The sequence below is a fragment of the Lepidothrix coronata genome, unplaced genomic scaffold, assembly GCF_001604755.1.
Source record: "Lepidothrix coronata isolate B3197 unplaced genomic scaffold, Lepidothrix_coronata-1.0 Scaffold240, whole genome shotgun sequence".
Lineage (NCBI taxonomy): Eukaryota > Metazoa > Chordata > Aves > Passeriformes > Pipridae > Lepidothrix > Lepidothrix coronata.
In genome coordinates, this window is record NW_016690420.1 from 832,688 (window position 1) to 858,158 (window position 25,471).

The 25,471-nt window shown below is 42.5% G+C and overlaps 1 protein-coding gene across 1 annotated transcript in view; it reads left to right on the forward strand.

Annotated features, from left to right (window-relative positions):
* The window catches only part of GALNT10 (polypeptide N-acetylgalactosaminyltransferase 10), an 82,115-nt gene that overhangs the window by 41,681 nt on the left and 14,963 nt on the right, over nucleotides 1-25,471 (forward strand). The window contains exons 4-7 of the mRNA XM_017834809.1: nucleotides 1,645-1,811; nucleotides 18,437-18,622; nucleotides 20,173-20,356; nucleotides 21,253-21,370. Of these exons, the coding sequence (XP_017690298.1) occupies nucleotides 1,645-1,811; nucleotides 18,437-18,622; nucleotides 20,173-20,356; nucleotides 21,253-21,370 (655 nt within the window). The remainder of the gene's footprint in view (nucleotides 1-1,644; nucleotides 1,812-18,436; nucleotides 18,623-20,172; nucleotides 20,357-21,252; nucleotides 21,371-25,471) is intronic.

Genomic DNA, 25,471 nt, shown 5'->3' on the forward strand with positions numbered 1-25,471 from the left:
TCTTGTCCTAAGCTTTGGGAGATGGTATTCTCCCCAACAGCTGGCCTGGGTGGGGAAGGACAAAGAAGCAGCTGATGCGTGAGGTGGTTTGTGTGGACTTTTATATAGCAAATAGCATGTCACCTCTGCTTTCTGTTAATTGTGGGAACCGAGGAGCTGGAGGATGACGTGTACTGGATCTGCCTGGTGCACACATACAATTGTTTGTTTCAGCAGTCATGTCTTCCCCTGATAACATTTTCTTTAAGTGCTTCTGGGTTTTTTAATATTAAATACTAATTTTGCAGGTCTTGTAAAGCAATTGTAGATGTGGTAGCTGGAGGGAAGCAATTTCTCTCCATGCTTAATGGTTAAGCTTAATAGCTAAAGTTTCCCACTTGTTAAACTGGAACTCTCATTTTCTTACTAACTTTAAGAAGAGCTAGAAAAGATTCAAGGGCTCTTGGTTCATATTGGAACAGAATTACAGCCAGTAGCCATCGGAAGAAGGTTAGGATGGCAATGCCAAGGGCTGGATGAAAGGAGTCCATGCAGCTTCAGTTTGCATCTTGCATCTGTGCGTTGCAGCCACAGCCTGCAAGCTCTTGGCAGCACCCCAGGACAATTCATTACACCCAGAATAAGCTACTGTCCACTCACACAGGCACCAGAGTAACTTCCTGTAGCCACAGATGTACTGAGCTTGTATGACATACGTGCATCCTTCTCCCTTCCCTGGGAAAGGTACCAGGAAAAAGCTGCCCCAGCAAGAGCCGCTTTCATTCCCATCTGCCCTTCCGGGGAACAAGGAGGGAATCACTGTGTGTAAGCACTGAATTGTGCACACATCCTCCCTGAGAGTCTCCAGATCAGCTCTGGTGGCTGTGCAAGAGGTGCAGTCTTGTGGTGGGGCAGAGAGCAGAGTGTGACCTCCCTCCCCTGCTCCTGGGCAGGGGGCAGCTGGTCCTGCTGCCACTGTCATTACTACACTCCAGACACCTCCACTCACATAACCACCTCTGTTTTGTACTGGACACATGAGGTTCTAGGAATGGAATAGATTTTTGACCCCAAATGAACAGCTACGGGTATTTTTTTAACTACAATTGCTCGTTGTGCGGCCTTTGTTACCTGTTTAACAAGGTTCAAACTCCACTTAGGGCCACATGAGCAGGAAATAAACACTGCCCTTCATGCTGCAGTTGGAATTTTCTTTATGAAACTGCCTTGAAAACAACCTCACAAGGCATTACCCTTACTTGAAAATTAAGATTAATGCTGTGGGGAAATACCCCAAATTCAAGGGGTCCCTGTCTCTGCAGACTTAACTCTCCAGCTTTATCCAAATCCTCTGGTGATTTGTGTTCAAAGCCCAGCTGCCTTCACTTCTGCTTGCAGAACTGATCCCCCTGACTTTGTGTGTTGCCAAGTGTCATTGACCATTAACAGTCTCTACTTCACGTGGAATTGCTGGGTCTTATTTTGGCCAGGTAGACTAGATCAGGTCAGCACTGGCTTCATAAGTCCTGAAAGTCGCTGGATTTTTTTCAGGTACTTTGCATCAATTTGGGGAGTAAAGAATGAACTAAGTTACTTGATGGTAATTAGTATGGAAGTGCTGGTGTTTTTTGGCAGCTCCTTTTGACTTGCTCTGTCTGTGTCCAGCTGCAAAAATAAGCTGTACCTGGAGAAGCTTCCGAACACGAGTGTGATAATTCCGTTCCACAACGAAGGATGGTCCTCTCTGCTCCGGACAGTGCACAGTGTCCTCAACCGCTCCCCTCCTGAGCTGATAGCAGAGATAGTGCTGGTGGATGACTTCAGTGACAGAGGTATGATGGTTTCTGTGTGACAGCACGATGTTTCCCTGCCTAGGGGATCGATGAACTTGAAAATACGTGTATAATGACTTGAGGTTTTTTACTCAGGCGAATCTTGCTCTAGTACATTTGAAAGAAAAAAAACTCCTCGTGTTCCATATTCTGGGTGTGCTGGTTTAGCTGTAGCTGACATGAGCTGTCCTGTGATGTGAAGGGTGGTGTGAAAAAAACAGGGAAGTTGGTTTTAATATTCTGCTAAGGGCCTGTGTAGCTCTTACATTTAACCCTGGGGTTAATGCTATGATGCTTGGAATAACAAAAGAAGTGAGCTATTCCCCCCTCTCCGTAAACTTCACTCTTTATTTTGTACTGTGTTGCCTGGAGTAGTCACTTTGGATTGGGATGAAGTGCCAAATGCAAAGGCCTGGAATTGCTGGCACAACTTATCACCACAAAGGGAACAACCACTTGTCATTGCACCAGCAGTCTGTGTGTGTGGTTTCTGAATCTACTTGTGCTGTACCAGAAAGGCAAGAGGTCTTTTTCTCTGAACTGTTTAAATGCTACATGATGCAAATTAAGCTACACTTTGTCTTGTAGTTTGCACCCTTGCTTTGGTGGAAGAGGCAGGTGAAGGAATAGTGAATGCCTCTATCATGTAGATATTGGGTAGCTGGAGAGATCCCATGGCAAGTCCTCTGAAGTAGCTGGTGTTCTCTTGTGTTGAAGAGGGTACAGTGACTTTAAGGGGTTATGGTCAGATCTAGCAACTCTATTTTCACCTTTAAAGTTACTAAGACTATTTAGTTTTATGAGCTACAGAGTTCAAGCCACTGGTATTACTCAGCTGAGGGAAAAGAGCTCTCTATACAGATACTAAAGGATACATCTCCAAAAAATCTGACATGTAGGAAGCTGCTAAACGAGCTTGGAAACAAGCTTGTGTGTGTTCAATGTTCTGACCTTTACTGACTTCCAAATAGGCACTACCCAAAGCTGTAGTGTTTGTTCCAAAGTACTTCTCTCATTAGTTTGGAAGCGAGGCATGCTGCTCTGAACAAATCAATTTTATATGAAATAGGTATTTCTTTAGAGGATTTCTTTCAAGCTAAGCTGAGAGAAGAAAAACCCACCCTCCTAACAAGTTCTCTTTATTGCTACTCAGTCTAGAAGCAAATTAGACAAGCTCATGCTGTAACCACAGCTAAATTGTACAAATGGGGTCCTTTTCAGAGAAGCAGAAGTAATGAAATCTGGTTTCCTGTGGATCTGTTTTCCTTGTTTTCTAGATATGCCCTTCTAGCCAGCCCTCCTGGCTCCCACCCCTGCTGCTCATCAATCTGTACCTGTGCTGTTTGTCCAGCTTGCTCTTGCTGTTCCACCTGTCTCTGATAAGATACAGGCTCTTCTCTGTCGGTTGCCCAGCTTTGCCACAAAGCTTGCAAGAAGTAGCTGAGATCAATTTGTATGCAGCAGCTGTTTATAGGTGTATATAAAAGACTGCTGGTGCTGGACACTGAGCTAAAATGTCAAGGGAAGAGAATGACACTTAGGCAAAGAGAGTGCTAATAAAAACCTGATGTGGGTTTTCTGGTTGTTTGGGGTTTGTTTGGTTTTTTTGATTGGTTTGTTTTTTTAAACAGTATTTTCCTGTTAGCACAGTTGATTTATGCACATTGGGACAATGTTTAGGATGAAACTTCCTTCAGTGCTGTCAGTTCTGTATCTGCATTTTTCTTACTTAACCAAGCTGGGGTTGGCTTCCACATCCCTCACTGGGTTTAAATAGATCTTAGTTTTCAGAAGGCAGTTAAGTCCTAAACACCTGATCATGACTTGAAAGGCTGAGGGTTAGAAACTTCTGCTTGTATGTATTTAAAAAAAACAAACCCAAACAACAAAACAAACACAAAAACCCAACAAACGCTTCAGCCCAATAACTGAGAACTGAAAGTTTAATGCATCAAACTGAAATGCATGAAGGAGCAGGAGTTCCAAGAAAACTTTTACTTCACATGTTATATGTTTGTAAAGGACACATTCTTGGATTTGGACTGTTAGGTCACTGCTCTGGTTATCAGTTTCTTATGATTAAATTGGGCAGATAATAAAAACCCTGTGTCCAAGCTGATGATCGTCACAGCTGCGCCACAGAACTGGTGAGCGTGAACTGGTGAGTAAAAAGAATGAGATTTCTTGATATTTTTTTTTTTTCCTTTTCAAACCATAAATGATTGGTCCTCTGCGTTTGCTGCAAAGTGAAATGCTGTGCTTCTGTTTCAAATGCTAGTCCTACAAATTTGTAACAGCATCTTTCTTCTAAAATTATGGAATCACTGTTGGATGTAGTGATAGTAGAGGCCACATTTCAGATCAGAGGGGCATAGTCTGAACAGTAAATGTCATCTCCTCCCCTGAAGAGATCACTAAATAGTCACCATAAACTCCAGTGAAAAGCCAAAGATGGAAAGAATAATCACTCAATAAAAATCTGTTATTAGTTTTTTCTGTCGAGAGGTTACTCTGACAAGATAAAACATCAGATATCTCTGCTGTACCTATGATGGCCTTTCACTCAAGGGTTGTCTAAACAGATCTTTAGCACTTTAATAACTCTTTAAAGAATAACCTTCATCAACTTGGCCTTTCCTGCCAAAGAGGCTGTATACACTCTCTTATTCTGCTGTTGCACTGATTTCTGTGGGTGGTGATTTTGGTGCTGATCCATCAGCCTCTTTCATCTCTGTGTCTCATACATGGATAATCTTTGCTTCACATGAAGTAAAGAGGACTTTGGTAATAATAGAAATAGTAAGTGTGGAAATCTGGCTACTGCACACACAACTGTTTTTCCTAACAGATGTTGCTTTCATATGTTTTTCATCTGGTTTTTAGCTTGAGAATAAGGAATTTCTGGTGTGTCTATAAAGAGGATTGAGAAGTTGGCTAACAAAGTGACAGGAGAGTGAAGACAGATTTCTGGGTTAGTTGGTGGCTGCTGTGGTCTGCAGCAAACCTGGGGGGCAGCTGTGTGGCTTTGCATTATTGGAGATCTCGGACAGATGAATCATCATCTGGAAGTGTCAGCAGCCATTTATTTCTTAATTTGTTTGAGGGAGACAACTCTGTGACCTTTAGCAATAACCATTTTTCATCCAAAAAATGCTGTCCTGATGACAGCATATCTTAACAGCGAGCAGCAAAAGCTTTACGGGTCATGTTTTTGAAACATTTCCTTTGCTTTGTATTTGAAAAGTCAAAATGTGCTGGAAGAACTTGCTGTCTGGGAATTTTTTTTTTTTTGCCTGCCCGCAGTACAATGCAAATGATCAAAATCTAATAAAAAAAAAGTACTGGAGCCTTACTTCACACAAATTTCGTGCTGGATTCCACTTCAGCCAGAGCGCTGGGAAGGGCTGTCCGTGGGGTCGGTCGGTGTGGTGGGAGGATCCCTTTGCCTTGAGGTGCAGATTGTGTTGCCACCTCCAACAGCTCTTTCTTGACACTGGAATCTTCCTCTGTGGGGGTTCCCTTGGTAGGTTGGGTTGCTTAAAAGAAGCTGCTTTCCAGCATGTGCTGTTGGTCACAACAGAGTAGATATTGCAGGGCTATTTTTACTTTCTCTATTAGTAGTCTGTGTTATCAATGTAGCAATCCCATTAGGACTGCTATAATGCTTTTTTCCCCACAAACTTACTTGAGATAGAAGAAGATGATAGAAGAACTTTCTTCCCATTTCAAAACAATTGTAGGGTTTTAATGTGCAGAAGAATATAGGTTATATTGAAGAGGGAGGCATCAATTCAGCAGACTGCTGTTGAAGAAGCGTTGGCTGCTTCTTCCTGCATGGTACAGAGAACTGCTGGAGCCCCACAGACTGACCTCCATGGATTTGATTAACCTCAGCTATTGCAGAGTGGTCCAAAATAATGCTTATCATTCTGGATAAGCGGAAATCAGAATGCAATACATGAGAATTATGACTTTAGAATTCTTGATCATAAAAACTCTTAGCTGTGGCAGTCCTGTGTGGATTTGTGCCTTCACTTTTAATTTCTATAGCTATTCTTTAGGTCTGATCTCAGTTAAATTAAGCCTTTTCATATGCTGGCTTGCAGGGTACTAATTATATCCCTCTGAGCCTGTTGTTGCCAGAATGGCCCTAAGTAAACTAAAATGTTTTTTCCATGTATATCTGTTTTCTCCTGAGGACTGTCATGTGAAATTTGTTTGCTTTTTGATTATCTAATTACCATGCTGCTGAGTGGGAAGTGGATTCTATTATATCATACAAATGGGAGGAGGAGAAGAGAAATGGAATTGCAGGCCAGTTTGTAACACTGCAGGGTTTTTTCTGTCAGCTCTGATGGCATTTTGTTATTGATAGCAGGCAACGAGTAACAGACGGGCAGTTCATGGTTCTTCAGGGTCTGCTTCAGTCCCTAGACCTGCAGTCTGAATTGGCTGTGGTGAGAAATCGAGCTGTTCAGCTCTGGTGTCTGTCGTGTACAAAATGAATTGTTGGTCTCCACCAAATTCTTGTAGCTTGTGAACACCTGTGCTGTATAAGCTGTCTGTGTCTGCATGAACAAATGTAAAGCTGTCCTCTGTCTCTCACTAATAAATGACCAGCCTTAAGCTGAAGGAGTGGTACATTTTCTCTTTGCAGGATGCTTTTCAGATTGTTCTTTGCTTTTCGCCTGGTATATATTTAGTAGCTCTGTACAGCAGTGGAACATCAAGTGCTACTGGTGAAAGGCAGAAGGCAAACTCTGTTTTGGAGGAGGCATCTCAGGTGCAGGTTGGACTGGAACATGTACAGAATCACAAATAGTTGAGGTTGGAAAGGACATCTGGAGATCATCTAACCCAACCCCTCAGCTCAGCTACAGCAGATTTATCCAGATCTTACTTATTCATTCAAGTTAAATCTCCAAGGATGGAGACTCCATAATGTCTCTGGGCACCCTGTTCTGCTGTTCAATCACTCTTTCAATGACTTAGTTTAATTAAAAAACATAAACATTTTAGGCTTACTGTGTGCTAGAAGGCTGTGACTTCATTTTTGAGTGTCATTTAAAAGAAACAGCTTGCCATGTACTTAGGGCTGACTGTGTGTAGAGAGAAAAGGGTACACGCCCCACACGGGGGCTCAGAGGTACTTTGGGTTTATCTTATTTTATGGCTTAGCTTGACAGAGATCAGTGATAGTGGCTAAGTGCTTAAATTTCATATAAAAGTCACGTCTCAGCATTCAGTTATTTGCATATTGAGTGACAGCCTGTTCTTACTCATTTTTGAGATTACTTTGGTATAAATGACAGTGTTTTAGAACAAATGTTGTCCCTTGTTGAAGAAGAGAACCGCAGCATCAGTCATCTCCAAAGCATGAGTTACATGCAAAGCACTGTGTTGGTACAATAATAAAGCTGAATGTGGCAGCACTGAAAATACTGCAGTCTCCAAACATCAGGATTGTTCTGGAAGTGTTAACCCAGCAGGGCTCTCTGCCTTATGGCATTGTGTGTCTGCACAGTGGCAATACGTGAAAACTGAGCCTCCTTCTTAGAGTAACCAGTCAAAATCTGCACCTGTGACTGGAAGGCAACAACAGCTTCAGCCCAAGTACTTCAATATATTTAATCCCATGTGACAATGACATTTGCAAAGTGAACCTCCTAGCTTTTACATTAAATACTGTCTATTTTAAGGAGTGGTTATCCAGGAGGCTGTGCAAATGAGTACTTGGCTGCAGTTGAATTCAAGGAGACAGTTTTGTTCTGAGTAATGTGTATGGGATCTCATTTTCCCTTGGGTGGTCATTAGGAAGGTTATGGATTTCAGCTTCATCTTTCTTCCATGACTACCCTGTTACCTTGGGCCTTATCTTAATCTGCGAAAACTTTATTTAGGATTCTATTCTATTTATTCGTTCAGCCATTTTAAAATTTTTCTTATTCTTTCCCTACTTTTAATCCCTTTTTTTCTTGGCTGTGTGTGTTCAGCAGGACTTTGTGCAGAGCTGCTCTTTGGGGAACAGCGGAGCATTGTGAGCCCAAAAGCTGGCATGTGGCCACTGCTCATCTTTGAAAGGCAGCAAGGGGCTTTTAGGCCTTTTAATAGAGGAGTCCAAGGGGTGTGTTACCTAAGGAGTGTCATCTCAGCCCTGAGTTTTGACCAACATATTCCTCTTCCTTTGCCTTCTCCCCTCACGCAGGGCCCATCAGCTTCCTTTGCTTTGCGCCTTGTGCCGTCAAAACTCCCTGTAGTTGGCTTGGACATTCACTGGCACGGGAATCTTGGAGCCCAACTGTTCCCGAGTGTCAGAGGGAGACACAGCCAAATCCCCCTTCTTCCCTTTACAGACAAATCCCCGTGGCATTTTAAACCTCTCTTTATATAGCAGTGCAAGTAATTCTGGGGATGTGGGATAATCTGAATGGAAAAACAAATGTGAGTAAGGCAACTTGGCTGAACCACGAGCAGCGTAATTTGGTCTGCAGGGCAGAAGTCACTAAGTAGTGGAGTGAGGGAGAAGGCAAGGGGTGATTAATGTGTCATTTGGTGCAGCATCAGGTATGTAGCAAATACAGCTCTGTTCCATTAACCACATCTGCCAGGCCTTAATTGAAAGAAATCATGTTCTTAGTATCTGAAATAGAAAAAGGTTTAATACTTGAGTTCTTTTTGATCTTTAAATGGACCAGTAAAGGATTTATGCGTCTAAAGAGATTATCTTTTCATCTTTAGGCACATGCACTGTAAAAGTAATTTTTTTTTTCTCTTAAATGCAATAAGTGCATCTGGTTAGTACATCTCAGAATATGGAGTGGCTGTGCTTAGGACAAAGTGGTGAGAGCATTTCTCGCTGAATTATCAATATGATTCTTTTAAAGATTTTTACCTTAACATATTTAGAAAAGAAGAAAAAGCCAAGCTTTTTGGGGGCAGCTATGCTTTTCCACAACCTTTTCTTAAGTGTTGCTTTCAAGGTCTCTCATAGAAGTTGTGGCAACTATTGTCACAAATAACTGATAAAAAGATTATTTTTGTGAATTATGCCACAGAATAAAGAGGCTTTTTTCTTGCTGGGGTGTATTTGTGGAGTGAATTTGTGTACCCACCAATACTCCATTAGTGAGCACTAAGTGGAGCAATAAAATAAAACCTGGTGCAGATGTCTGATTTTAGTTTATGACAAGAGAGGAATTTTTTATTCTCCATTTCTGGCAGTGTCTTGTGGGTGTGGGATACTTTAGATAACAGTGACAGAGCTTGTTTGGATCAGAGTGAGATGTGGATGAGATTCGATTTTATGTTTCCCTTTTCTAAGTGTTCATTTTGAATGTGTCTTTACTGCCTGTACTCACATATACCCTCCATAAAGGGATATCTAAAACCTGCACTGTTCATTAGAAAATGGCTGGAGAGCATTAAAAGTTTATTCTCTAGTGTTTTAAGAGACCTGAGGGCCCATTGCAATTGTTTACTGCAGCTTTGTTTGTGACAGCCTAAATTAACTAACCAGTTTACTTTTCATCATCTTGTATTTATTTCTGTAAGATCAGTTGCTGTGGCTGAAGGATCCCTCTAGAAAACAGATGAGGTGGCTTTCAAAGGTCCAGTTTACTGTGACCTCTTTCTTAGCTAATTATTGTGTAGTGAAGGATGTCTGGCAGTCTAAAGTTTTAAAAAAATAAATAATTGAAGAGCAGAGTTTCCATTACAGCTCATTAAATAAATCTGAGTGCATTGCTTGCTACTAAGAAGCCTTATGCATGTAGCTTCTGTCAGAGAAACTTTGCAGGAAAATAGCTTTAATTTTATTCTCCTCACCTTGAAGTACATGTCCTCATCTGCTAGGAGTCAAAAAAAATCTAGATATCTGCCAGCTGCAGTGCAAATCAGCATTTTAATGCTTTACAGCTGCTTCTCTGTAGAAGTTAATTAGAAATGTGATTCAAACACCCTCTGCCAGTGCTCATATATGGTATCTATTACTGGTAATCATAGTTCCTGCTATTTCAACCTGCATTTGGGGGTGGTGTTAACAAAGCAGCTGTTCCACACAGGGACTTTGATAAAAGGTGGAAACTTCTTCACTTTGAGAAAATTGGAAGGTAATGCTGCTGCAATTGAAAAAGAAAAGTGGATAATTTAAACCACATTCCTTATCTAGTTTTAGCTGCAGTGATGGTTTCTTAGTAAAGAACTGCCACACCAATCTGTCCCTGTAGCATTGATTCCCAAGTGCCATGAGGACCATTGTTACCCTCATGCCAGGGATGCTCCAATGGAACACAGTAGTTTCCTGTGCTGATCAGTGGGAGCCAAGGCTCAGGATTTAAAAGCAGGTACCTTCAGCTTTCAGTCCTGCCCTCCCCTCTGTCATCCAGCCAAAATGAATGTGTCAGTTGAGGACTATATTGCCCATGAGATGGTTTAGTTCTGGTATCAGCACAGCTGTGAACAGGCCTGGGTTTGTGCTTCAGGTTTTAATAGATTTATTGACCTTTCTAGCAGATGTCACTGACTTATTGTGATAGCTGCATTTCTCCTAAGTAAACAAGAGTGTTGGGAACTGATGGTGAAGAGGTCTAGAAGAAGAGTAGAGTGTGAGTTTATAAAATATACTTCTGACATGCCAGAGTTTATTACTACATGTCAAATGTGTGTGTTTTCCCTGCAGCTGTAGTAACAATTTTTTCATTTGCCAAATGCCAAATATTTTGTTTTCTGTTCTCTGACATACAGACTACAAGACAAACCTATTTTTGCTTTGTCATTCGTGGTTATTAATGTATAAGCATTATTGTAGGAACGAAGTATTATCAGATTTCCAATATTCTTCTATTTGGCTGCAACCCCAGACCAAAAACTTTGTGGGTCTGTGCTATTAATTTTAGGCTTCATAGTTGTTCTTCCTCACTTAGACACTTGAGATCAGAGCCTTTGGGATCCAAAGGGGTGCATTCCTACTGAATCAAAGCCACTTTCAAGTGGGTTACATCTTGGACCTAACAGACTGATCTCTAACAAGACAAAAGTCTGGAGCAGAATTCTCTGTCAATTCTTGTGCTCTTTCTGGAATATTTCTTTTTTTGATGGTTTGCACAGAGCAAATACTTTCAGGCCAAGAAGTTCTTTGCCTTTATCAGCATTATTCGTGTACAAAGCCAAATCTCTGAGGACTGGTTTGTTTTGGGGTCTTTGTTGGTTTTTTGTTGTTTTTTTTTTCCCCAACTAAACTCTGTGACTTTTAAGGCTTTAATCTCGCAGCTTTGATATGTTCCAAAATACTTCAGTATGAAATGTCTTAAGACTTCATCTGCCTGCATCTCTTCACATGATGGTAAGTTTTGTCTTGTTGTTGGTCATAGGCTTTAGGTTCATGACACACCAGGCAGTATGTAGCTGTCAGCAGGGGCTGTATCCTGACACTCTCCCAGTGCAGCTTCTGCAACAAACTTCTGAGATGCTTTTGCGCCCCTGCTTGTCTCTCCAGTGCTCAGAGAGCAGTTGATGATGTAGGTTCAAGGCAATTAAAGATTTTTAGAGTACAGGCATTCCCTTGGTTAAACAACTGGATAATCAAATCATCTGACGTGGCCTTAAGATGAGGGCACAGACTCCTCGGGTTGAAGGCAGTATTTGGGACAGTAATGCCCTTCCTGCCAGTCACCATGGCTACATCAAACTTGAGCTGAATATTAAGTGTACTGCAAGGAATTCACTCCTGTTTTAGCAGCTACAAAGGCTTTGTAGGCCAAAACCTGCAGCTCTCCAGTGTCTACGTCAGCACAGCAGCTCTGAGGTTAAAAGCAATCAACAGGAAATGTTCTGAGAGTAACAAAATCACCTCTTTAGATGAAATGTAGTCAACAGAAGAGGGAAAAACCTAAGTGGGTGCTTTAATCTTGATACATATTTAATGAAATGGGAAGGCAGAAGAGTAAACTAATGAGAATAACTGTTTCCCCTGGGAAAGATGGGTTATGGCACAAGAGGAAAAACTGATATTGTGGGTTGGCCAGGGAGTCAGTGTGCAGGAATTAAGAATTGATGCACACACCACAGGTTGGTTGCACTGCTCCTGAGGAACAAAAGGTGCTTAAACCTTTACAGCATGAAGGAAGGATGAGTAAATGGATTTTTCTGGATTCTCTCAGAAACATGCAGTTGGAATAGACTTTCTTTACAAATTACACTTTCCTGAGAGATTAAGACTTTATGCTATAGCTAAAATGATTATTCCCTGTGTACCTCCCTACTAAAATGTGCATTTTCTCATTTTAAGATTGCACCTTTGTCTCCGTGTTCAGTGCTGGTATCTCCTGAAGCCATATCTGAGCAGGGGTTGGATGTCTGCTGTGGGGTGGAGGAAGCACCGAGAAAGTTCCTTTTGCAAACTGAAGAAGTCAGTGATGGTGCAGACAGGACAACAGAAGTTTATCCCAGCACATAGTGTTGGCTCACACCAGTGGTCTTTGTCCCAGAACTCAGTCTGGCTTATTTTTTGGGCCCAACATTTCCACACCTGAAATGGAAGATTGGTTTTAAAATGTTGAGAAAGAGAACAAATTCACTGAGATTTTCAGAAAACTCTTTTAACCTTTGTTAAAGTCTAAACCATGATGATTCATTAGCTATATTAGCTCATGTATTATATATGATATGTATTGGTATATTACCAAGTGGGATGGAACACTTTCAGCTATTGTCCCGTGCTCAGAAACCCTCTTCCCCCAAGTTTTTGTTTGTAAAGATGTGCTGAGACCCAACACTGGTATACAATGGGCAGTGGAAATTGGGCCCCTTCCACTTCTGTCGTCCACCAGAGAACTGTAATCAGTGAAACAACAGATATTGATTCTTTCCCATCCCAGGCTTTTTCTTCTTTGCAAGAAGACTCAGCTTGGAAAGCTGTGATCAGCCTAATCAGTTTTCTGTTATTGAGACTGGTGCTCATAGTGCAATTTATTAAATCAATTTATTATCCTTCCAACCAGCTTCAGTGATCAGAGCATGAAAACATTGAAAGAAAATTAAAACTAGTGTAAGTGCTGCCTGTTTGGATAACAGCACATTTTGCTGTTTCAAAGGATTACTCATCTACACCAAAACAGAGAGATAAGTTAATTTCAATGATTTAGAATTTTCTATTTCAGGGAGGCCTGGCTTTCACATTGTGATGGATTCAGGAAGAAGTATAATTCATTCTTAAATTGTTAAACAGCACGTTAGGGCTAAGTATTGGAGTAAAAATAAATGGATTCATTTGTAATCTTAAGCATGTATGTGTATGTGGGAGGGTAGGGATGGGAGGCTGGGATAACCTGCAAATAAATGCCACATGAGCAGTGGCACTTCAGGTTTTGGTTTTGGAAAGTAGCCAAAATAACCTGCAGGGAAGGGAAACCAGCTCTGTCTACTTACAAGGGAATTCTACAGATCTTTCATCCTCTCCTCCCATGCCATGTGCCCTTCAGCAGGAAAGTTCCCTGAATTCTCAGAGTGCAATGGCTCTCCTGTCTTAATGATGTCTTCAGCCTTCTGAGTGTAAACTAAAGCAAAGCACCTCAGCAGGAGGCAGGATGCTGTAGGGCAGAGGGAACTGTGGTGTCACCAGTGGCATCTGAGTAACGTGGGAAGGTGTCTGGGAACGTTTCTGATTTCTGTAGTGCTGCTCATTCTGGATTGGGTTGATGACACACATATGGCAAAGGGCTCTGGAGTTGCAGATGTGCTGTACAGTGTAAAATTCAGAAACCAAAGCTGATAGTATCATATGAACCATGAAATGTTCCACTAGTAGGACAGGGGAAGTGTTTCATTCATAATTCTTTCTCAGGACATAAATTTCTAATAGTTTCGAGTCCTGGCTGTTACTTAAAATGAGTTAATTTTTTTTCAATGACAAATATTGATACTCCCTTCCCTGCCAAATACTGCAGAGATGTTGCAGGGCCATACATAAAAAGATGTTATGTCTTGGTGTGTTATTTGGGGAAGAGAAAAAGGCACAAAACAGGCCAGGCTTCCTCTGTGAGCTGTCACTACAGCAGCTGCAGCCAGTTGTAAAAACCAAGCCGTGTGAGCTCCGGGGAGTGAGGTTCCTTTGTGCTGCAGAGCAGCTCTTGAGGCAAATAGCTGTTGAACTTAGGCATGCAGGAAAGATGTTAGAAACTGGAGAACTGCTGGATCTCTTCCTCTGATTTCTGTGGGGAAATGCTTTTGGTCAGGGCCAAATCAGTTCAAAGTAGGCTACAAACCTACTGGTGACTTGGCACAAGCCTCTGAGAAAAGGTGGCTGAGCTGATGGGATGTGAAAGAGTCGGGGAGGAGGCAGGGGATGCTGCCTGGAGATGGGCTGCATGGTTTGCTGTGAGGGGGTGGATCAAGTTAGCTGCTGCTTTGACTCTGAAGCACAGAATTATCAGGGTTGGAAGAGACTTTTAAGATCGTCAGGTCCAACCATCAACCCAGCGCTATCACTGTAAACCCTGAACCCCTAAACCACATCGCCCAGCACCAGATCCAGACACCTCTTAAACACCTCCAGGGATGGCGACTCCACCACTTCCAGGATGGTGACTTGAACAGTTGATTCCCATGGACCCTGAAACTGCAGTGCTACCTTTCCCATAGACCCATAGAAACATTCTCTTGTTTCTTACGTATTTAAATTGTACAAAAAAAAAAAATCCTTGGACCCTTCTGTCCTCCTCCAGCTTCTGCATGTGTTTGGTTTTGAATGTCTCAGGTGCCTGTTCAGGTGGTGGGCGTGCAGTGGGTGGAATGAAAAGTCAACTGGACATGAGAAATTCCCGTCTTGGAAAGTCCTTGCCATGCTACAAGTGGTCACCAGTCTAGTAGTGCCCATCTGAGGGCAGCTTTGCTTGGATGAGGCCAGTAGGAAGAAGTACAGTAAGACCACCATGGATATTTGACCTGGGGGGGGGGGGAATGTCTTGTTCTGGAAAGCATTAGGGCTGCTTCTGTAAAGCAGGCTGGCTGTTGAAGCTTCTCTGCTCTCTTCACACAGTTTTATTTACAGCTCAAAGTAAAGAAAGCAGTAGTTCTTGACTGGTGCTGTTAATGTATACACTGTATATCAAGTTTATTGCAAAGTCTGTTAGCAAGCTACCAGCCTGGTTTTTAATCTGCAGATAATCTTACTCTCATTTATATATTTGGGCTGTGTTACTGTGCCCAGCGTAGGCACAGCCATTGGAATCCATCCAGTTCACCTAACAACTTTCATTAAAGAAAATTGTCCTTGTAATAAGAATTACTCAGTGTGACAAGATTCCATAGTATATTTTTTTAAAGCTCCATAAAATTTTCTAGCAGTTAATGCCGCTTGTTTGGTTTTTTTTGATATTTTCTTTTAAAAGCAAAAATTGGCTAAATTGTGCCAGTACTTGAAATAGAATGAAATAAGTATTTTCTATCTGGGCATATAGAAGCCTGGGTGGTAGGAATAGCCCAGGGATAAGGAAATAAGAAAACTCTGTCTTTGAAGAGTACATTTTATAGAATTTTGTACATTGTGAGGTTGCCTGGAAGTCTGTGACTGTTTAGTTAGGAAAGGCAAATTCAATAAACTCTGCCTACTTGCAGTTCATGATACAGAAGTCTTAACCTTATAAAATGCAGTGATCAAATGTGGATTGTTCTGCAGTTGGGAACAGTTTATCTGAGCATCATCCCTGCTGGCTGAAGGACAGCGCTCAGTACGTGTGTCCCCTGCAGAGCAGTGTGAATACGTGGGTGCTGATGGTGTTCCTGCAGCTTTTCCTTACTTTTCCCAGCCATCAGAGACATAATATTCCTGATGTGAGACACTTCTCACCAGTGCAGTGTACAGCAGGCTACCCACTGCAAGTGTGAAATGCTTTGGTATTTTTTTACTATGGAAATGTAGTGAAGAAGTGCTAAAGAACCAAACCCAGCATTTGGGAATGCAGTGGGAAGTCAGTGGATTAGAATCCCTGCTGTCTCTTTGCAGACTACTCACCTGAGAAAACTCAGGCTCCTGTGCCTTCTTTTCCCCTGTAACACAATAAAAATGGGGAATCTCTCGGGTTTTTGCTGCTTGTTCATTAATAGGTATAAACCAACCTGTCCTCAGTCAGTAGGGCAGAGCAGCTGTCATTGTCACGACAAATATGGCCAAGCCCAGTGACTCTTTATTCACCTTCTGGGGTGTGTGTGTTCACGTGTGGGACCAAATCCCCAAACGTACTCGTGTTTGGTAGCAGGCTGAGCGTGCTCTGCTCTTACCCCTGGAGGAATTGGTTCAGCTGCCTTCAGGCATCAGCACAGATGAAACTGCACAACAAATCAGAACAGTTCAGAAAGATGCATGATGCTGAAATGTAAAATGACCAGCACACAGATGGAAGACAAACCTCTGGGATCTTTCACGGTCTCGTTTTCTCATTTCTATCAAAATAAAGAGTTGCAGAAGTTCTCTATATATTGTTTGAGAGCTTTGGATTTTTTAAGACTTTCCAGTGTTTCAGAGGTTTGGTTTGGGGTCTGATCTTCCAAGTGCTGCAGTATCTGTGCCTACTGTTGGGGAATCATAGCAAGAGCTTCTGTGTGATGGTTCCCTCCTTTATTTTAATGAGCACCAGCAGCCACTCTCATGTTTATCTGGTCTTGGGTACATTAACTAAGGTCTACCTCCTGTCTTGGGCTTAGCTGATTTATGCTTGAAGTGAGGATTGTTTGTTCTCTCTGATGAAACAGTCTATTGTGATAAACTAACAATGGCAAGGGATGAGCTCTGATGTTAAACAGTGGTGGTAGCTTTTTCATTTCTCACTCTTTTTTTTTTTTCCTCTTGTTTTAAGTCTACCCAGTGCCTCAGGAGGAAGGCAGCTGAGCTAATAATACGTCTGGTCTCTGTGGAGGGCCCTCATTTGAAAAATCTGTAATTGAGTGGACAAAATTTCTGGTTGCTTGAGAGGATCTATTCAGAAGAGATTTGAAAAGGATGAGGGAAAAGCACACTAGACAGCAAGAAGTCCTAAGGGCTCTATTGAGCAGGGAAACCTGTGTAGATATTGTGGGACAATTAGACTTGCCAGGCAAAACACTAAAATGGATTTGTGAAAAGAAAATCCTGGGGAATGAACAAAGCTTTGAACAGGGCAAAGAGCTTGCTAGGAATACCTCAAAGGCAAGGAAGTTGATTTGGGTGATCTTTGAAGGAAGGCGGGCGATGGCTGCTTCAAAGGGAAGGTGCAGAATGTGTGTTAGTCACAGGGATTCTGCCTGTTTCCACAGTTGCCAGGTCAGCACCAAGGGGGAGAGCTCAGAACTGGGTTAAGTTTATTTGCTCCTTTGCTCTTTCCAGGGAGCTGTTCCAATGCCCGGCCTCCCTGGTGCCCTGTTCAAGGGCACTTCATGCTGTTGGCCTTTCCAGCCCCTGCCTTTCATGCCTGCTTTGGAAGCTGAGGAGGACTCTGCTGTACAGAATGGAGTGGAGGTGTTCCCTGCAGGCAAGACAAATAACCCTGCGAGGTTATTTGTGTTTCAGTGATTGCCTCTACTCAGGTTTTGTTGCGTGAGATTTTAAGATGTTTGCTTAGATTTAACAAACTAAGTTTTGCCCAGCAAGGCTTCTTTCCCCCATGGGTTGCTGATGGCAGTGGGTGCTATGGGGCATTAATGAACAGTCCCTGGCATGCTCTCAATGAGGTTTGCTGTCAAGTAAGTCAGAGCTTCAGATGCTGAAAGATCAACCCATTAGTGATGAGGCCAGGTCAGCTCAGCCTATTTTTAGGTTTTTCTTTGCTGCTGCACTCTTTGATGTAAAGACAGCTGTGTGCCCCTTATTCTTTATGTAGACCAAGCTTCTTATCTCCACTTTGGAACAAGCTGTCCATTGTTTTGATCACTCAGTGATCTTCCTCTGCAGCTTTTCTGTTTGAATTCTTGTTAATCATGATGACTGCCAGTGTCTGTGCTAATTCAGATGTGGCTCCAGTCCATGTTCAGCAGTGTAAATATTTCCGTATTTAAATGCAAATATCTGCTCTGATAAGCACATAACAAAGCCATCCCCATACCCACTGTGGGTGTACCTGCCTTGTGGCTTGGAGGGGTGTCTGACTAGGCTTTTTGCTGGTTTTTATTTATGCATGAGTGGATGTTATGTTGTGTGTTTTGAAGAAACCAAACACGGCTTAAATGCACTGATGCACTGATGCACTGAGTGCAGTTTACTTCTGAAAGTAAATTGCCCTGTGTCTCTTCTGGTTTTCCACAAGTGTCCAAGAATCCCAGCTGAGGTCTGCCATCTGTTTTTTTTATTCCTTTTCCTCTTCCTCTGCTACTTTCTTTCTCATCCAGCACTCCTTCATCTTCTCCTAGTGCCTTTTTTTTTCTTTTTTTCTTTTCTGTTTAATTGCTTCTAAGATTTTGGAACATCTTCAAAAGTCTCGCTTAAGCAGTTATTTTTAAACCTGGAATTTAAAAGCAATTATTCTTACTTCCTTTTTCCTGTTACTGCATTTGTTAACTGTTCAGGTCGTACTTCCAAAGTCATCCCCTTCTGGTAGAGATGGAGCCGCATTTTTAAGAAATCAGTTGTTACAGTGTTCAAATTTCTCCTTTTCGTACAGAACACCTGAAGAAACGCCTGGAGGATTATATGGCCCAGTTCCCAAATGTACGAATCCTCCGAACCAAAAAGAGGGAAGGGCTGATCAGGACTCGCATGCTGGGGGCCTCTGTGGCCATAGGGGACGTCATCACCTTCCTGGATTCCCACTGCGAGGCCAACGTGAACTGGCTGCCACCCCTGTTAGGTGAGTGGGGGGTGTTAAATTTGGGTTATTTCCACCCACTGCTTTCCTATCATACTGTAAATGGACAAAAGGAACATGAAACATCATAAAAGGGAGAACAAACCAACCAAATGACTCAAGCGAATTGTTGACAACTTGTAACCTTTAATACAAGAATTTCTCTGTTCTGCAGTCCTACACTGTGCAATAACCCTGTCATATGCTTTGGTTAATTAAAGAGCAGAGATCATATTCTTCTCATGCCTCACTAAATGAAACCTTAAATAATTTACAGCTTGTTAGAAAAGTAAACTATCACATGGTCATTCAGCAGCTTGCAGAGAGGAATGGCTTTCTCATACAGAAAAGATCTGTACATACAGGTTTTGAGTAGCTTTTAGGGGGTTTATCTCCTATATAGCTATATTTAACTTCTACTTGCGAGCCTGTGGAAAATACTTCTTGTGAATGAGAGCTGCTGGTATGTATTTGTAGAACATGGGCACTCTTTTCCAAGGCAGTGCTTCATCTTTAAGGAGTCATCAGTTTGACAATGTCAGCTCTTTTCAGAGATGATTAATTGAAGGGACAGTGTCATCTGTTTCTGGTACCTGTCTGCCTCTGGCCAGTACCAAACTCCTTTACAAGCCCATGGCAAGTGACCTGCCAAAGCTCTCTCTGAGGTGTGACTTTGTCACATAGACTTTGGCAACAATAGTCAGGTGGAGGTTTAAGAAACACAAGTCAGATTTGTCCGCAGGATTGTTGGATGGTTATCCCCTTGCTTTCACTACAGCTTATATCTGGCAATAGTGTAAAACATTTGCAGCTTTATGAGCCCCTGGGAGGGAGGACAGAATTAGCTCAAATGTCATTTAAATGAGAACACGTAGAGTATGCTCTGATTTTAAAGCACAGAAAGGATTTGTGTTAGACGTGTTTTGGAAGCTGAGACATCATTTGTCGCCTCTGCTCTGAAAGTTAACTTCCAACAAGAGATTGTCTCACTAATAAAGTATTTAAGAAATTCCAGATGCTAGTGCAGGAATTAATCCTGTGTTGTTGTATTTGGTTGGAAGAAAAGGTGGAGGGGAGGAGGTAACGCTTGCCTTTCTTGGGCCTGCTGAGAGTAGTTATGCCATTAGTCTGAAATGCTTTCTGCCAGATCCTGCCATAGCAATTAGAGCTGGGTGGTGCAGTGAGTTGTTTCCCTGGATTTGGATCCATGCAGAAAGGGTCACACCCCAGTTGCTTGTGAAAATGAGGACTGCTCAGAGAGTACAAGAGGGTCTGGTTTTAGCTTGGCAGTGCAGATATCTGTTGTAGTGTGCCTGTGTCTTCCTATTCTGTTTCTGGGAGATGATTGCCTGGTGTTTTTATCTCAATTATTAATTATTGCAGAAGTAGCAGACAAATTGATATAAATTGGAGCATCTGCCCAAAAGAGAAGGAATGAGAAGAAAACTCTGTCGTTCCTGGACAACTTCATATTTTGACACTCTTCTTTTGTAATTTCGTGGTCAAAGGAGCCAACTGGTGCGGGTTTTCTAACGTGTTTCTCCAATCTTCAGATCGCATTGCCCGAAACCGCAAGACTATCGTTTGCCCTATGATTGATGTTATTGATCATGACCACTTTGGATACGAGACTCAGGCTGGAGATGCGATGCGAGGGGCATTTGACTGGGAGATGTACTACAAGAGGATCCCTATTCCTCCTGAGTTACAGAAACCTGATCCCAGTGATCCCTTTGAGTAAGTTACTGAAACACAGCGGGCTCAGAGCCAGCTAATGAAATAACTCCCTGTTACAGGGTTGGTTTACATCTCAGCATAGTAAAAGTCAGAAACTGGTGCTAAGCTACTTGCTTTTTGGCAGCCGTTTGCTTTGTTGGTTTAAAAGAAATGCATTGTATAGTAGCTGTGAACACTCTCCTTTTCATTGCTGGTTTTTTTGCCACCTTAATTCCCACAGAAGTTAACATTTCATTGAAAACTGTAATGTGTAACATCTAACGTGGTAATTTATTACTGAGATCTTTCAAACATAACTTAGTATCCCTAATGCTCTGCCAAAAACAACAAACCAATGGTGGCTTATATGTCATTCTCAGGTGTGGGAAGAAGAAAACCTAACAGAATAATTACAGTGATTTTGATGGTTGCAGTGCATTGCAGACGTAAATCTGTGATGAAGTTGTGTTCTGCTGTTGCTGTGCTTGCCACCATTGAGACAGTTCTGCTGTCCCTTATACAGTGTTAAAAAAAAAAAGTCAACAAAACTCTTTTTGAGGTTAAACTCAATGACTTAGGCAGAGCACGACTGAGGCAGAGCACCACGTGTGCAGCACACAGGTCCCTCTGGGAGAGGTTGTGTCCTGTCACTTAATGGTGAACTCCTGCCTGTTTGGAGGAGAGGCACTGGCTGGTTCTGAAGGGACCCTAATCTGGTCCTCCTCTTCCTTTGCAAGTGGGAAATCAGTAGATAATGCCAAACCAGCTGTTTGTTGCTCTGACAGGGCTGTAAAGGCACCGGGAACACTGGGTGGTGAAAAGAATATTTGTCAAATCTTGCTTTGTTTTTTAAATGTTTAGTTAGAGATCTGTATCTTTAAATGTGTTTGTAATATGGAGTCTGGTTTTTCCTTAAGGTCTCCTGTAATGGCTGGAGGACTGTTTGCAGTCGATAGAAAGTGGTTCTGGGAGCTGGGAGGGTATGATGCAGGTCTGGAGATATGGGGAGGAGAGCAGTATGAAATATCCTTTAAGGTGAGCCATGTTCTCTGGAAATTACTTTTGTTTTGAAAAGTAAGAATTGTTCTGAGGCGCAGAATGTGAATGATCTGTCTTGTCCTTGCTTTTGCGTGTGACTAAAGGTGAAAGAGCTGGGAGTAGTAAGATAGTGCACAGAAGAAACAGCGGTGGTGTGACCAGTCACTTGTGAGGGTCAGTTTTGGAGCATGATTAGCTGGGGTGTCCCCACTCTGTGGTCACAGATTCCGATGCATGCACTCCTCCCAGCAAGGGTAAGTCAGCTTGTGTGGAGCTCTCTGACTCTTGGGCTGCTTAGTGCTCACCCTGGCAAGATGATGAAACACTCCCCTCCTTGAGGGAAGAACGATTCCAGCAGCTCAGTGTTTGCCCATTTGAGTACCTCAGCCCTCAGCTTGAGTTCCCAGAGCTGAGAGCAACTTTCTGTCTGTAGTCAATCCATCTGACTCCTGGCTGCGAGGAACTGGGTCTGTTAATTACCCAGGAAGAAATCCCCAACAACTGGAGTAATAGCACTGTTGCTGGCAATGACTTTGGATCATTATCTGCCTGGCTTGGGGACAGTTCTGTTACTCACTGACTGACTGAGCTGCTCAGTTGAGGGCTTTAAAATTAAGAGTTAGCCAGCTGACTAAAAATGCTTACTAGTAGTAACATGTCACTGTGACCCACCAACACCGCTGGTAGCTGTGTTATCTTGCAATATGGCACTCTGAAATCCAGTCTAGGAAACCCACTGGAATGTCCCAGACCCTTGAAGGCAGGTGGCTAGTCTGGAATCCTTTCCATAGCCTGGAGTAAAGATTTCTATGTTAAACTCTGGGGTTTCTGTTCCAGAAGTTGAATATATAGTTTTATAGGTGTCTGGATGCCACTGATCTAAGCTAGTTGGCCTCAGCACAGGGCTAGAAGATGGCAGCACTGCTACTATAGTGCAGTTTAGCTTCAGCAGCTAAAATTCTGCAAGTCTCCCCTTAAAAGTCATGGCTGGTCTCTTCTAAGACAGATTCCTAAATCTCAATGCCCCTGTGCAATTCAGAGGATATCAAACCACAGCAACCCATATTGCCATACATACACCCCGTGAGCTACTGGGCAGCAAACAGTGGGAGAAAAGACATTGTTCTTGAGACAGTCTTTTCTTCCATCATTTGCTTACAAAAAAAATAATAAAGTCACCTTGGAGGTCCTGTGTCCTCTGTAATGGTGGCAGAGATTAGAGCCATTTGCTCTTTGGGTTGCATGTACTGAAATTGTGTAACACACTCATTCTCTGCAGGAGGGGCAGTGTCAGTATTCAGCCTTTCTTCCTTTCTGAAAATACTGGTTTCCAAGAGTGATGACAGTGGCTGGGTAAGCCCTTTGTCTCCAGTGCCACAGCAGACAGTCACTCTGCTTGATCTGCAGGAAATAAGACTACTTCATTCATCTGTTTGCTTATCCCCTCTGAAACACACTGTGGTTTATTTCAGTCCAGAGATGGTAATTTATGGAGGGATAAATTTGCTTTAATTAATCCCTGCAAAGACCCCCCTTTTTCTTTCATTGTGCAACAGAAAAATGAAGTTTTCACTGAAAGAGGCTCAGTGTATTTTCAGAAATTAAGATAAATTGATACATTCATCTGTGGCTGATAGATTTAATAATTCTGCTGGAATTGCAAGAATAGAAGGTTTGTTCATACAATTTATGAAGCTATGACATTTCCTGGCGAGCTTAGAGCTACGATTTTACCTTTAGAAGCAGACTGAGATTTTTGTAGTTAAAGGTGCACTGTCAAATAATTTAAAGCTCTGGCTTTAGGCGTGGGGTACCTGCTTTCACATTATTTATTATCACATGGGATTTCAGATTCTGAGCGTGCCAGATTTACAGCCCAGCTTTAACAAAGAATCCATCCCTGTGTCTGGGCGTTGTGGGTGCAGGTCCTCTTTTGTACTGCTGGTCTTTAATCCAGTGCATAGGATCTGGTCTTCTTGAGCCTCACCAGGCTTTTGGGGGTTTGTTTCGTGATGGTTTTTTTTTTTTCTTAAGCATATTCCTTTTTTGGCCATGCATGAACTGTTCTTTACTGGATTTTGCCTTTATTTTAAAATCCAGGGCTCTGTTGCTGAGAGACTGGGAATAAACAAGTTTATTTAGGAGCCTCTTGCCTCTCTGTTTGGGGATCGTGTGTATTTCTGTCATCAGCTGGCTCTGCTTCCTCCTGAGCAGAAATTTTCAGGCAAGCCAAGAGAGAAATCATCAGTGTTTAGCACCTCAGAAAACATTTAGCTGGAGGGTGGATCAAACTGTAGAAGCCTTGCTCCTTGTATGAAATGCGTACACCAAACATCACTAGAAAACACTGCATGTAGGAGAGACAAAAAAATTTAGGTGAACTTCACATTAGAAACAAACTTTCTACCCCAACTGCTGGTTTGTAGTTTTGTGGGTTTTACCAGTCCCTTAAAACGAATTTCTAGATTGGAATTGGAGGAGTCATCTATCCTTTCCATATTCAAGCAGAAAACAGGCATTTCTTCCTCCTCTTGCCCTGTGTATATCCAGAGCAGCTCAGTGCCTCTAACCCAGCACCTCTGCAGGTTAAGGTCTTCCTGTGTCAGGTCATCCCCAGACACAGCAGGCAGGTCCCAGGCTCCAGTGGTCCTTGCAGGTGTTGTCTGTGTTCAGATGAGCCTCCTTTGCTCCATGAGCTCTGCTTTCTCTGGGCAAACTGCTCTGCAGATCCGTGTTCTGAGAGAACCATTCTCCTCCTCCTCCTCCTCCTCCATCTCCTCCATCCCAGCTGCTGACCTCGGAGTATGTTCTTGTATTTTAGAGAAGGGGTAACAAGCATTCACAGCTGTCTCTGTGGGGCACATATCACCTTTCCTTTCTGTTCCCCCTAACTACAGCCGTGGTTCCTCTGTTCAGTGGACTTCATCGAGGTGGATTTTCTTGCTTTTTTTGGAGTCACTTCTATAATTCTTCTCTCTTACAGCTTTTCCTGGTCTTTTTTATCTTCCTGAAATTATGTGAGCAAAATCGAATGCTTTATCCAAAGTTACAATGGGCCTTTCCTCTTCTAAACACAACTTAATAGCTGCCTACGTAACCACTTCATTTTTTTTTACATAAATGCATTTAATTTGGAGTAGTATATATGGAGCATTTAAACTGTTCCCTCCTGCAAATGCTACTTTTTACAGCACTTATCTACGCTCAGTTTCATTTGAGATCATGTTGCCTCTTTTCCAGTATTTTTTTGGCTTCTCTTCTGTTTGGCTTACATAATCTTCAGTAAACTGCTTCACGCCTCTCTTCCATAAATATATAGTCTCTGATTTTTTGGGGTATGGGGAAACAGAAGAGTAAAAAGGGATGTCTCTGGCTCATATAGGCATAAATATAGCTGTACTTTGTACTTCAGATCTTGAGTGGTGTGGCTCTCTATCCTTTAATTGCACATTGTACTTCAAGAGCAATAAGAGATTGTAAAGCCTTAATAAAATTCACTGGGCAGTACTTGTGGTCTTCACTCTGTGCTTCAGCAATAGGAAACAGCCACTGCATTTATTCTGGTGATGGTAGATCACTGCATTTTTCCAAATCCTTTTCCCAAAGCATCAACACGGATTGCTTCTGATTTCCAACAAATCCAAGTGCTCCATAGTTTCTGTCCACAAGTCTAATGTCTGCATCTCCTGTGCCCCATATCAGCAGCACATTTCTTATTCCCATGTTGCCACTGGCAGGCGTGTAGTTCAGGTGCAGCTGCCCAGGGATCCCTTCTGAACATTTCCAGTTGTGTTGCTGAAGTTAGTGCTGATTGTGAGCCTCCACTGCTTATTCCGGGCACATCCTCGCACCACTTTCCAGCAGCTCACGTTTGCCCACACTGAAACAGGCTGGGCATTCTGCTGCTTTTTTTTGTGGAGGTTCTTTTTAGCCAGCACATGCTGCTTAATTCTAAGGTTCTCGGCTGCAGTACAGGGTGGCTTCTTTCTCCCTCCCTATGTGGTGATGCACAGAGCAGTTTCAGATCAATGACTTGAATTTTTTGCCTCTGTCCACCCTGTGTGCTGTTTGGGTTCCAGAGCAGCCTCCCACCAAGCA